General features: G+C 39.7%; 1 protein-coding gene and 1 long non-coding RNA gene across 3 annotated transcripts in view; one reads left to right on the top strand and one right to left on the bottom strand.

Annotated features, from left to right (window-relative positions):
- Nucleotides 1-1,423: 1,423 nt before the first annotated feature.
- LRP6 (LDL receptor related protein 6) overlaps nt 1,424-12,895 on the bottom strand; it is a 129,005-nt gene continuing 117,533 nt past the window's right edge. For both annotated transcript variants that reach the window (XM_027666257.1, XM_027666258.1), the window contains 7 exons: nt 12,039-12,164; nt 10,453-10,689; nt 8,851-8,961; nt 7,025-7,255; nt 5,698-5,834; nt 4,456-4,553; nt 1,424-1,960 (listed from right to left, as the gene is read on the bottom strand). In XM_027666257.1, the coding sequence (XP_027522058.1) occupies nt 1,669-1,960; nt 4,456-4,553; nt 5,698-5,834; nt 7,025-7,255; nt 8,851-8,961; nt 10,453-10,689; nt 12,039-12,164 (1,232 nt within the window). In that variant the 3' untranslated portion in view covers nt 1,424-1,668. The remainder of the gene's footprint in view (nt 1,961-4,455; nt 4,554-5,697; nt 5,835-7,024; nt 7,256-8,850; nt 8,962-10,452; nt 10,690-12,038; nt 12,165-12,895) is intronic.
- LOC113958166 lies at nt 3,887-12,084 on the top strand. Its single transcript, XR_003531426.1, has 3 exons — nt 3,887-4,130; nt 10,017-10,086; nt 11,869-12,084. It is a non-coding gene; the product is annotated as an uncharacterized LOC113958166 (long non-coding RNA).

Raw genomic sequence — 12,895 nt, 5'->3', positions numbered from 1 at the left:
CTCCGATACAGTCAAAGCAGAGCACTGCACTGGAGTCCAAGAGAAGCTAATAACATCCTAGGTTGCCCCTTAACTGATACAAATAATGTTTTCACTTGATTAAATAATCTCCCTGTCAAAATCACCACGGTGAGGCTGATGGGAGAAGGGGCTAAATATGATAATATACAAAAATAGAGATGTGAATATAAAATGGTTTTGTTAAAAATATCTTGAAATTTGACATTCACAGTGGTTAATACTAAAGTATTAAACTCATGCCACACAAAAGAGGAGGTATGTCAAAAGGTACATCAAAATCATACTGAGAGAAACTGGCTTTACCTAACACAAAGAGAACATGAGCAGTTAATACAGCAGGGGAACCCCTTCCAATGATCAAAACATCTTTTTATGAACAGTTGGTCCACTGAAAGTTAAATGCTTCCTTAGTAGGAAAAAATAATATATATATTTATTCATATATGATTTGTATACTGTGATATCAATATACACTGAAAGTACTGCAAGGATATATTATTCATTTTACAGTAAAACTAACAATCCATGGTTAAATTTATAGTTATAAATATGTTGTCTGTATTATATGTGGTATAAAAATATTTGACATTTTGTGGGCACCAGGTCAAAATAAGGTTTTCCTTTTTAAGGGACTAAAAATCACTCAGGTATATGCATATTACCCTTGTCAATTATGTGAAAATCATACTGACCTGGTACAAAACAGAATCCTACCATGCTGGCAAAATGAAGAACGTAATGTATAGCATGATAATCACTGCATGACAAGGCTAATTAGGAGAAAAACCAGAATTTACAGCAGCCCACTTCTAGCAGTATTCTAAATAAGAATATCATGATTTAAAGTGACACAGGCAGGAAGAAAGGATGCAGCAGAGATAAGAAAACCTAATCGGGATTAAAAAACCGAATTTTAAAATACACCCCCCAAAAATAATTGAAAATTCCAGAAGCAAGGAGAGAGCTCTAAATGCTAAATTATCTAGTTGGTTAACTGCATTAAGGAAAATCAGAGGTGTATTCATTTTAAAAAGTGTGTGATTTCTCTGGATTCACTGCTACAATTGCGTAGAAAACAAAGCCCTTTGTGCAAGGTTAGTATCTGTCCTGACTGCATTTTCAAGTTTATCTTTAGTTGTTGGCCCTCTGTAGTTAACATAGAGGATATTTGGCTACTTCCAAGTATCTATGGTATGCTGCTCTGAGCTGGACTTCTTTATTATTAATTATCTTAAACATTTTTGGTATTGACAAACCCCACATATCACCTCTCTGGACAAGTAACATATCCCAGTCCTTCCATATCCTTACTTGCTCAGTCACTTCACTGGATTAAGGCATGTTTTTGTGTTCCATTTGCAAAAATAAAAACTTTTTGTACAAACGTCTGGGTTCTTTTACACAAAATTTTTTCTTCTTATAGCCAAGCAGCAGTTGCTGTATAAGAAAATATATAAATATCCTTTTTTTTTTAATTCTTCTGTACAAATATCTTCAGTATTTCCCCTCCCCATCTAGTAACATTTTAACTGTACACTGTCCTACCTCATTCCTTTGCCAAGAGCTCCCTCCCCCCCCTCCCCAGTAGAATATTTTGTATTTACAGTTTCACAGCGGAGGCAGATAATGGGGTGGGGGGGCTCCCCCTCATGAGGAGTCCGTGCAGGGGGATGGTGGCGGTGGGTAGAGGTGGTGGGAGTAGCTGCGCTCTGTGTAGGGGGAAGGCGGACAGCTCTCGTAGTTCTCCTCTGCCGACAAGTACTGGCTGCGGGGGGTGGGCGGTGGAGGGACCGGCTCTGAATCATAGTTCAAGTCACTGGTGTAGCCCTTGCCTGTGGCTGCCGTGACCCTGCGGCTGGGGGCATAGTCACTGTCACAGACGTCTGTGCTGCAAGGCGTCGTGGGAGGTGCAAAATGCCGGTAGCTGTAAGGCCTGTAGCTGCAGTGGGAAGACCGATGGGGAAAAAAAAAAAAGGGTCAACGTATAGAAAGACTTTGGGCGATGCCTGTGAACAAGCTGGGGGGTGTCAGAGACAGAAATGGTTAATGATTTATGCATGCTAGGATTGCCAAGGGACTTTTGCAGGCTTCTGCAGGACTTTTGCATTATACCTCTGATGGCCCATCAAAGCCCATCTCCCCCCCCCCCCCCCCCCCTCCCGCCAGTCTTGAAGGGCAGGAAAAATCCTTTTGCCAGACCCCTCACAGAAACTCAGCACAGACCCAGGAGACGTTGGAGGCTCGTGGCATGGCCTGTGACACTTAACCATGGATATAGCAACTCATAACTTCTTTGAGTGTGGGGGCTTCCCTCCTTCACCCCCAACAGATCAAGGCCACCACTTCAACTGACAGACCTGGAAGCTGCAACTACCAAGTGTCATTGCTGGACCCCATGGGCAGTGATTATACACATCTTTCAGCTCTCAGTTTTCTTTCCCTTACTCTCCTTTACCCTTATCTTGTCTTTCCTTTCTCTCTCTTATGCATTTTCCCCCCGGGGTTACCCCTATGATAGATAATATAGATGACAACAGCCAAAACGCTAACATACCTGTTCAAACAAAATTGTTAAAATGAACCCTACCTATATGCGTTTAAAATAAACCCTACCTATATATGTTTTCAAACACTGATTATTCAGTTTCGTTTCACTCTAATCCACCCCAAAGGAATTATTGATAAGAACCTGGGTTACCCCCCCCTTTTTTCTGGGGTGGGTCGTAACAGGGGGGATAAGCCAAAGTGGAAACAGCAAGCAGGTGAACCCCTCTGCAGCCATACACAGCATCACGCTCCTCTCGCTCTCACTGACTTCCCTGCAGAAGGGCCCACCTTCGACCACACACATTACAGTGTCAGTCAAATTACAGCAACCAGTGAAAGTGATGCTAATTATTAATTATCTACAGACAACACATTCCCTAAGGACTTAATTGAGGTAGAAAAAATTGCTCCTGAGACAGTGGGGCAGGAAGGGCACGAGTGTGCGTGTGTGTAATAGCTGTGTTGCAATTACATGGAGAAGATATTCTGTTTGTATTATGCAATTGCTGGATACAAACTTCTAAGCCCAGACAAGGAAACTGAAAATTACCTGGCATATTCATAGCAGTCAGGAGAATCATTCCTTAGAGCAGTAACTGGGATGAAATTCTCAAAGGCTGCTACCGCAAAACATCTTTTAAAATGAGCCCAATATAGTTCCAAGGAAACAAATTAGAAAGGGAAGTGCATGGTAGCTACAACTCCCAGTATCACAGTCAGTTGGGGATGCAGCTCCTCTATAGTCAAGTCAGAATATTAGGAAAGAAGTCAGATCAGAAGCAGCAAGATCAATGTTTAGTTTTGGGCAGTGGAGCATTTGGAAAACATTGAACCCTATGCTACACCCCTAATACCATTTTATTGTACTAAAAGGCATATCAGCTAACCACTGATCAGCAAGACTCATGCTGGTACCAGAATTTAGGTTTCTTTCATTAGAAAATTACTTATAATTTTAGAAGATTTTTTATATGGCTGCAAGGGATCATTATAAACATCTGGCCTGACCTTCTGCACAACAGATGCCGTATTTTCTGCTAATGGAGAAGGGATGACTGTTTAGCCCCAGAGGCCTCATTATCCAAAAAACCCCAAAGGTGCTGTGTTAGGGAGGCACATCTTTCAACAGACAAATACAGCACTCTCTTCTCATTGACCAGATCTGCTGGTGATTTGGGAGGGGAACATTTACACCCTTGGGTAGTACAGGTCTGTTCCTCTATTTTTGTTCCTCTAACTTGCTATAAAATGATAAATAACTCCAGCATTCTTAAAGGAAAGGTAGGAAAGACACATTCAAGTAAACAGAGACAAAGCATATATGCCCATAAATACTAGCCAGAGAAAATAAGCAAAAGGTTGGCAACCTTTTCCAGATATTAACCCTTAATATGTCAAACTAGAAATTCTGTGGTTTATCTAGACCACAATATTAACTGTTACTTCTGACCTCCTTTATATTGTGAACTTTTTCTCCACAGGGTGTTTGCTTATAATTTCTGATAATTATGTAAAAAGTTATTTTTGACAGAAGCCTAAAAAAGGGCTGGGTTCACTTCAGGGTAAGTATTTTTGGCTCAAAGTTATTATGGTACTGTGTTTCTTTTGGCATTTAGCTAGTTTTGTGATGAGTGCTGTCATTCCCCCTAAATCAATATACTCAAGAGATGTATCACCAAATCCACTTAGTGTATGATTTACCTCAAACTGCTGCACTTGTACACACGCATCAGTGACCTGATACATGTGAACCCATTTAAGCACTAGTTTAGTGCTTGCAGAATTAGGGCCTTTGATTGCAATTCTTATGGAGCAGAGGCTGTCTTTATTCTGCATTTTCTACACTAACTCTTTGATCCTGACAGAAGCTATTGTAATAGTAATTACCTGTAGGATCTATGAGTGGATGGGCTGTTTGAAGAATAACCGAATTCCATGGTATAGTGTGAACGTTCAGTAGCTGGTGATGGTGGTGGGTTCAAAATCTAAGGAGTAAAAAAGGAAAAAAGCCACAGTTAAAAAGATACAAAGTAAACTCAAGAAAACACCAGTTTATAATTTTTCTTTTTAGTAATGTATTATAGGAACCTTAAATAAAGAACTGCATGCATAGCCCCTCCCAACAAATGCGATTTTTCGTTTGTTTATTCCCCAGTTCTTCAACAGACACTCAAAATGCCATTTGTTGCCATTCCTATTAGCTACTACTAAGCTCTTCTCAAAAAATGCTGACTGCTGTGGCTATTTTGACGTATGCAGTGCTGAAAAGTAAAGTTGAAGCTAGCTGCTCAGTACTAGATTGTCACTAGGGAATACCACTGCCCCAGGCAAACTGGCAGATATCTACTTCTGCTAGCTGTAGTTCCCAAGCAATACTCTGCTTATAATACTTGCAGCATGCTAGCTAAGGCAAGGATTCTTTCCCTATACAGGCATGTTCTTACTGAACACAGCACTTGGATTAATTAAAAGCTGATTTAAAGCAGGAGCGGTTGATTATCAGAACTGAAAGCACACAGTTGAAGATTTCAACCTTCACTGACCAAGCATGTAACTCTTAAACACTTGACAGTGGCTTGGTGAACCTAATAAAAATATCTAAAACAACCATAACAGATGCTAAAAGTGAAGGGATGGGGAGCAGCATACTACCTACTTGTGACTAGAGGGATGTTGTGGAGCTGTAAAACATTTGTTTACTTATTTATCTGTCACTTGTAAGACACATGACATAAAACTTCATTTTAATTCTTTGAAAGTCTATACAGAATCAATCATAGCTTTACCTTCAGAGTCATGTGGCAGAGTATAATGAAAGGAGATCTCTCTGTCAGAGCTGCTTAATATTTACAGGGATTTTTTCATCTCCCCTGACATTCAATCTAACATTTTCTTCTGGCACTGAGCTCTCTCATAACTTTTTTAAATTAAGCGAGAATTTCTAGATTGTTTTGGAAAAAGACAATCTCATCTTCCTTCCCTTTCAAAATCACATGTACCTGATACTGAAACAAGTTTATCAGGCTAGAAACCTAAACCAAAACATTAATTTGTCAATCAATTAGACTCAGAAGACACCATTACTTCTCTGAAAGTTATTAAAGGTCTACAAATAATAGAATAACTTACTGGAGGAAAGTAAGTGCCTTTGGTACTTGAAGAACTACTGGAAGAGGCTCCAGTAACATGGGCCCTGTCATAGGGCGGTCCACTGCTCCCTCCCATAATGCTTAGGGAGCTGATGACAGATTTACCGCGAGACATACCTGAAGAACAAAGATGTATGTCAATATTCAGTTGAGAAAAGGAAGCTTAAAAAAATAATCCAGAGGATAACAGCTGTATAAGCACAATTTGTAGAGCCAAAATTAATCATCTTGGTATTAAAAACAATTTCAGGGCTCCTTGGTGGACAACAGAAATGAAGACTGTCATGGAATAAATGTGTTGGTTTTGTGCATCACCTACTCAACTGCAGGACTTGGCACTGGGCTATACTAAAGCTGTATGAAGAGAAACACATTTCTTGCACTTGAATGGCTTGAAAAGACTTGAGAGAACAGGCATTCGGGCACCATTTCTGTGCCTCAGAATGAACTGTGAAACTTACTGACCACCTGAACTGAGAAACTGAAATTGTGCAAGAGAAGAGAGGCTTTCTTGTTCTTTCATTTCAACATCATTATGTGAGCTTTTGTTAGTGACTGAAGCACAATGGCACAGTGTCCAAGTGGAAAACGGTGCCCGAAATGATGGGGAAAATTCTGCTCAAAGAGTCTTTATGCAGGTTATTACACAAAGTAATTTGATGCATTATTTTAACCCTGTAACAGCCTCACAGAACTTCTGTTCTGACAGGAATCTGCCGGATCCGAAGTCACAAGTTATAGGACATATTTAATTAATATATGCAGAAGTAATGCATTTAAATGAAGTGCAACATTGTGATGAAGTCTTACTTCTTAAACAGTATAAAGTGTGCTTGGACTGGTGTTAGCAACTTCATCATCAAATGAAGTAAGCTGAGACTAAAATTACTGCTGGTCATTATAGACCCTGCAAGAAGTTTCACAAGCATAAAAACTCAGTCTACAAACCTATCAAGAATAATTACATAATGTTTAAAGTCCCATGAACATAACTCTGTGTAACTTTACCCTGTACTGTCATGACACTTTGCTGATGCTACAGTAGTCCATAAAGAGGATTCTTTAGTAGCAGAAGAAGAAAACTCCCACATTATGTGCATCTATTTGAGCTTGTGGTTCCGCTAAGTACCTAAATGCCTGTGAATAGCATAGGTAAAGTAGCAGTTCATTATTATAAAGAAGGATGGCAACAAGCCTTGAGAGTCCTGGCTTCCAAGAATTATGCATCTGGAACAGACATTTCCTGTATGAATACGCACAGCTGTGTGGTACCAAAGAACAGGACAAGGATCACACCATTTACTTACCAGGAAGAGACCCTGACAAAGAGCTCGGGTGAGGCACATAACCCAGAGGTACAGAGGCCGGTCCATGGACCACATAATCATTGGTCATTGTTTCTCCATCTCCCTTCATGCGTGGGCACAGTACCCTCTGGCAGATGAAGTACATCGCTCCAACCACAAAAACTGTGAGGATCACACCAATGATGGAGCCGACTGTGTTGTTGGGCTGTGGCGCAGGTTCCTCTGTTGTGTCTAAAAGGGAAAAGGAAAATCAGACTACGAAAGTTTAAACCAACATGAGTTTTCCTTATATCTTTCCACAAAGGAAAAATAAAGACCTCCTCTTCTGTAGGCAGACAACCACTTTCAAATTAATATATGGGAGGAACAAACAGGCCCCAGCACAGGTGGCACTGTGCTGGGGACTCCAGTTGTGCTTTTTCTTGTCATTAAGACAGTGAGAACTTATCATGTCACACCTGTTCATGTCACATAAGCACCTAGGTTATCCCCCAGTGTAACAGACTGACATTCCCTTTTCTCACCAGTGTAACATTCACTTATGGTGCATCACCTCTACTGTTCAGTAGTGATGAATTTTGGGCTTGATACTATTTATTAAACTACCTAATCTGCAACACATCTGACCCACCCTCAGATAGAGCTGAGCATCAGCTTGAGAGGTGCCATTTTATGAGGAAACTGTGTCCAAAACAATTACTCAACAGTCAAAATGAGTGGCTTTCCCTACAACACCAATTCTAAGCAATGACGTTTTTGACAACTCCCCACCTGTGCTTCATGAATTTGACAGGAAAAGCAGACTAAAGTATTTTCCTGTTCTAGTCAGTGTTTTACATCTTACATATTACTGCACGTTTTTTCCTCAACACATTTTCTTCTCCCTGACCACCAAACCCACACTTTAACCAGCTTGTCACAGTCTACAGAGATAAGTAAACAGGCTTCTGATCATACTGAAAGAGGGATGGTGACAACTGCAATTTTATTCTGGAAAGGCAAATTTTCCATCTTCTATAACAAAATTGGAAAACATATAAACTATAGTAAAGGTAACTACACAAGTCTGTGATAATGTCACTGGTAACTTGGTAGCATGACAGAACATCTCCTATCATTCCTTCTCAAGATCAAGGGTCCAGCTCTGGCTTTGCATTTTCACCTTACATGTGTGTCACCTGTGATATATGGATCTCTAACACAAGAAGAGATGTCCCTATTTAAAATTTCTTTTAAAGCACCAACAGTGAAAATGAACTTTTAAGTTGGAATTTTAAAGGCAGTGGTATCCTTGTAGTGCCCTGGAGATTTCAAGTTAGTGGATATCATGTTACAAATCATATATCAAGCTCAGAATTATATCTTTTCAAGATAAAAAGGAAATTTTAGAAGGTTTACTCTATAAACAGAGTGCTCCTCTAATTCTAAAAGCTATTAACTCTCTGGATGAGAAAACCATGAAGCAGAGCAGCTATATATAAAAGCCTCAGGGTGATAGATTTTTTTTAACGCTGCACCAACTCAGCATACTAACACATTATAGTAAAACAAACCTTATATTTCTTTTAAAAGTTTAAAAAGGTGAGTGGAAAAATAACTAGCCTTCTCTGCCTCAGAAACTACTTGTTCAGAACACAAATTAGTTTTTTTATTTCTATTCCAGCACGTTGTGCATTAATTGCATGACAGAAGTTATGAAAAGGAACATTAATTCTAGGAACAATTAATTCAGTCTGGTTGACAGAATAAAATCTAACTTGTAGGGAATGTGAGAAACAAATTTTTGATGCTGCAACCAAATTTCTAGTCTCAGGTAATAGACTTACAGCATCCTTGCTCATCTGAGCTGTCACTGCAGTCCAGGTTGTGATCACATTTCTTGCTTTTCCCAATGCACTGCCCACTGGCACAGCGGAACTGATCAGTTAAACAAAGCACTGCAAAGAGAACCACCCACACACCAAGTGTCAGTATCAAAGGCTTCTCCTCTTCAAAATTATTATTAAGAAATGAAGACACCAAAGTGTACAGTCAGGAGTATTTTGAGAGAGTCTAGAGTGCTGCAATTCTAATTTCTGAAGGTAGCCAATGACACTACAAGTCCCTCATGTGAACCATGCAAAAGTGATTCAGTGTTTTGTTGAGGATAGTGCACACTGGGTTACCTGGTCCTTACTGCCTACTTACAGTAAGAACACTACAAGATAAAGATACCTCATCTAAAATAACTCAGAAGCAGAAGGCCATTGAGAAGATAGCCACTTATCCCACGACACAGTTATTTACTATAAGAATCACCAAATCTAAGCATTTACTGTAATATAAGAGAGAAGAATTAAGTTATTAAAAATAAATCTGCCAAACCATGATGATAAAATTGTTTAAGAAAGATAAATGTGGTTTCTCATTGTCCTTGTGCTCTTCCTGTAAACCAGAGACCTCCTTGACCATGAGACAATATATTTTATTTGTCATTATGTTTTTAAACTGAAATGAAAGACATAATATAAAACTGAAGCTTTGTCAGTACACTCAAAAAATAAACTACCACTTTGGGAAAAAAGGTGCTGCAGACAAGGTGCTGGTCACTGCTGTTTACACATATTCCTGCCTCCTGTTTCTCATAAATCCAGAAATATTTTCCATCTTCAGTTGAATTAAAAACTTAAACTAAAGGCTTTTCTTATTTGTAATCAATGTGAATACTCTGAATGGACCACTTTGAAGGTAATAAACAGCCCCCAGTCTGACATCTCCAGTTGTTGAATGACAACTGGGAAGCTAACTTTCATCTCAACTGGCTAACAATCACCTTTCATCACACAGCCATTTCTGTATCAGTCTGTATGTTTTTGTTTGAGCTGAAGCACATCTTTTCCATCAGCAAAATCTGTCCTTTCCAAAATTAAAAGAACCTAATTCTCATTGTACTGACAACAGTGCTTCCCTCTGTAATGATGGCTTAAATACTCTCTTTTGCTGTGCTCTACAGGAAGAAGAGGTCTCCAGAAATCTCATCTGTCTCTCACTACTGCTTACTCAGAAAAACTCATTTTGTTCAGGTATTGTAAAATAAACAATCCCACAACCTTTACTTGGTACAAGGTACACAAAAAGCAGTGACAAGGAATTGCTCCACTTAGTAGTTCACTCACAGATACCAGGTTTTTAGAACTTAAATTCATACCATTTTTAATAGTACTTTTTATAGTGTTTAGACCACTGTGATGGAGATCAGTCTTAATTTCCACTTCACAGGTAGAGAAACAAAAGTATGGAGTTACAAAATAATTTCCATTGAATAGATCAGTTTAAAAACTAGCAGAAACTTGGATCCTTCCAAATCCTACTCAGTAATAACACTGGTATTTATCATAGTGTCCCTATGACAGCTCTGTTTTCACCACACTTCAAAATATCCTCTGTACCTTCACAGTTCTTCTCATCTGAGTTGTCCTGACAATTTGCTTCTCCATTGCACCGGAGGGCACTGTCTATGCACTGTCCACTTTCACACTGGAACTGGGTATCTGAGCACACCGGGCAGTTCTTTTCATCACTGTGGTCTTCACATTCAGTGAAACCATCACAGCGCCAGGCCACCGGGATGCAGTCAATCTCACCTGTGAAACAGGTGAATTGCTGAGGGGAGCATGTTGGTGGTTCTTAAAAAATCAAGCAAACAAACAAAAATTAAAAATCCAGGTGAACAAACAGCTCATGTAGGTGAAGAGCTCAGCTGCTTTCACTTATCAAAGTAGCTGATAAACATGCCATGTCACAAGGTAACTTCCACATCCACTGCCTCCACAGTCATTTGTGTAGACCTTGAGCCCCCTGTGACTGATGAAGGCTCACATCAATGGGGGCTTGACAGACAGAGAACAAGAGGAACAGAGAAATAGCCCCATAAAACATGATTATTTTCTTCCTTTCCCATTTAAGACTCCTACACCCGTCTCTTAGTAGGTCTTCAACTCTTCATTTGAAGTCACCATGCTTTTCTACTCCCCCTTTCCTGCGACACCACTGTATACACAGCTGATGGCTTACTCTCTTTTTAAATGTTTGACAGTCCTTGTATAGAAAATGTTAAAAGGATGTAATGTGCTGTACATGGATGCACTGTGACTCAGTGTTTAGTTATGTGCCCTTGCCAGTTCTGTTCAGTCAAAATTCTTTTAAAACAAAAAACTGCTCCAGCTAGTCAAGTTCCACTACCTCAACACATCTGTTAGCTGTTATTTAATATTTACTACATTAACTGTTAATCTCATGCAATAAGTAAGTGTGGGATTTTTTCCTCTTTTTTTTAATCCCCGTTTCCTCCCTCTGCTTTTTGGCCTGGTATTAAACTTGCTCTGAGAAAATATCTGGATTACGTTAGCTCTTATTCCATTGTGAGACCACATGCTGCCTCGATGGCGAGATGATTGCATAATAAATCCATTCACTACAGTGGTACAAAGAGATCCAAGCACTTAAGTATCTCTCCTCTCCTCCATTTCAACCCCACCCCTGGAGACACCAGGGTGTGGGTTATAGTGACTGAATCACCATGGAGGAAGCAACTTGCCCTTCTAGCACTCAAGTTCAGACAGGGTGAGCTTGAAGAGGACAACAGAGAAGAATAAAATGGCACAGACAGTGCAATATGCCAAAATGTGAGAATCTATCCCTATTTGAAAAAGGAGAACATATGGAGTGATAGAAAAAAGTGATTAAAAAATCATACAATTAAAAAATGAAGTCGAAATAATTTAGTGGTCTTAAGTAGAAAGGGTGAACAGAAATCCTTATTCAACAGTCAGTGATTTTTTTCCTCTTCCCTTACTCCTTCTCAGTACTTCTAGATTTAGCTGAATGGGGTGGGAAAGAGGAAATGTGTAAAACTGCGTAACGGCACCTGGTGCGCTGCCATGTCCTTGTTGCTCAGAAGCTGGCCCTGAAGATGGAGACATCCCACAACCCCAAAGGTGACAGCTCAGTGACATGGAGCATGGGAAAGACTTACCTCCACAGGACAGCTCATCCTGCAGCAGAACAAGGTGGACTGGGCAAGAACAGCGTGTGGTGCCATCGCCCTTCACAATGCAAATGTGCGAGCAGCCACCATTGTCTTGAGAACAAGGATGTTGTCCTGTGATTTTAAAAATAAGAAAGACGGGGACTGACAAGGAATCTTCACTTCTTTTATAACCTTTCAGTGATTTCTCTGGGCCCATCGGTCTCCCTTCACTACTTCCTTCCCCCTGGGGAGAGCATTACTAAAAAATCCCTGAAAGAGTTGTATTTTTCCCTTTACATCAGTAATTATAACGCACATTGGTAACTGTCCATGATCTGAAACCACTGTAAGAATTGTGCTGTGGCATCTACTAAAACAGTACTCAAAGTATTTTGCTTCTTGTGTGAGGTAGAATTAGTTCTCTGCAGCAAATGGTAGTATTAGCAATACAAAAAGATGTCTTGGATTCCATACTTCATTTTCTCTATCAAAGACCATTAAAAAAGTAAACTTTTCTAATTTATGAATTCTGAAGCTTCTGTGCTGTCCCCAAAATTCAAATTAACATGCTCTAGATAAATATGTCTCTTCATTTGAATGTTTAATAAGGACAACATACTTCTCTTGGAACTCCTGACAGATTTATTGAGATTAAAAGCACACAAAACTAGTAGTAGTCTGCACTGATGTTTTAATTAAGCATCCCCAGAAATTTTTCTACATATTTCTCCCAGGCATGCACCACAGCCTACTAACCAGGCATATTTCCTCCAGGATGACAGCAACTCCACTGCTTTAACCATCTACCTCCCATCATTTCAAGAGTTATGTGTGTGGGGAAAGGCCTGGTAAACAGAAAAATT

The sequence above is a fragment of the Corapipo altera genome, unplaced genomic scaffold (genome assembly GCF_003945725.1).
Source record: "Corapipo altera isolate COAL_440 unplaced genomic scaffold, ASM394572v1 317, whole genome shotgun sequence".
NCBI classification, from domain to species: Eukaryota; Metazoa; Chordata; class Aves; order Passeriformes; family Pipridae; genus Corapipo; species Corapipo altera.
This window is presented reverse-complemented; position numbering and strand designations above follow the sequence as displayed.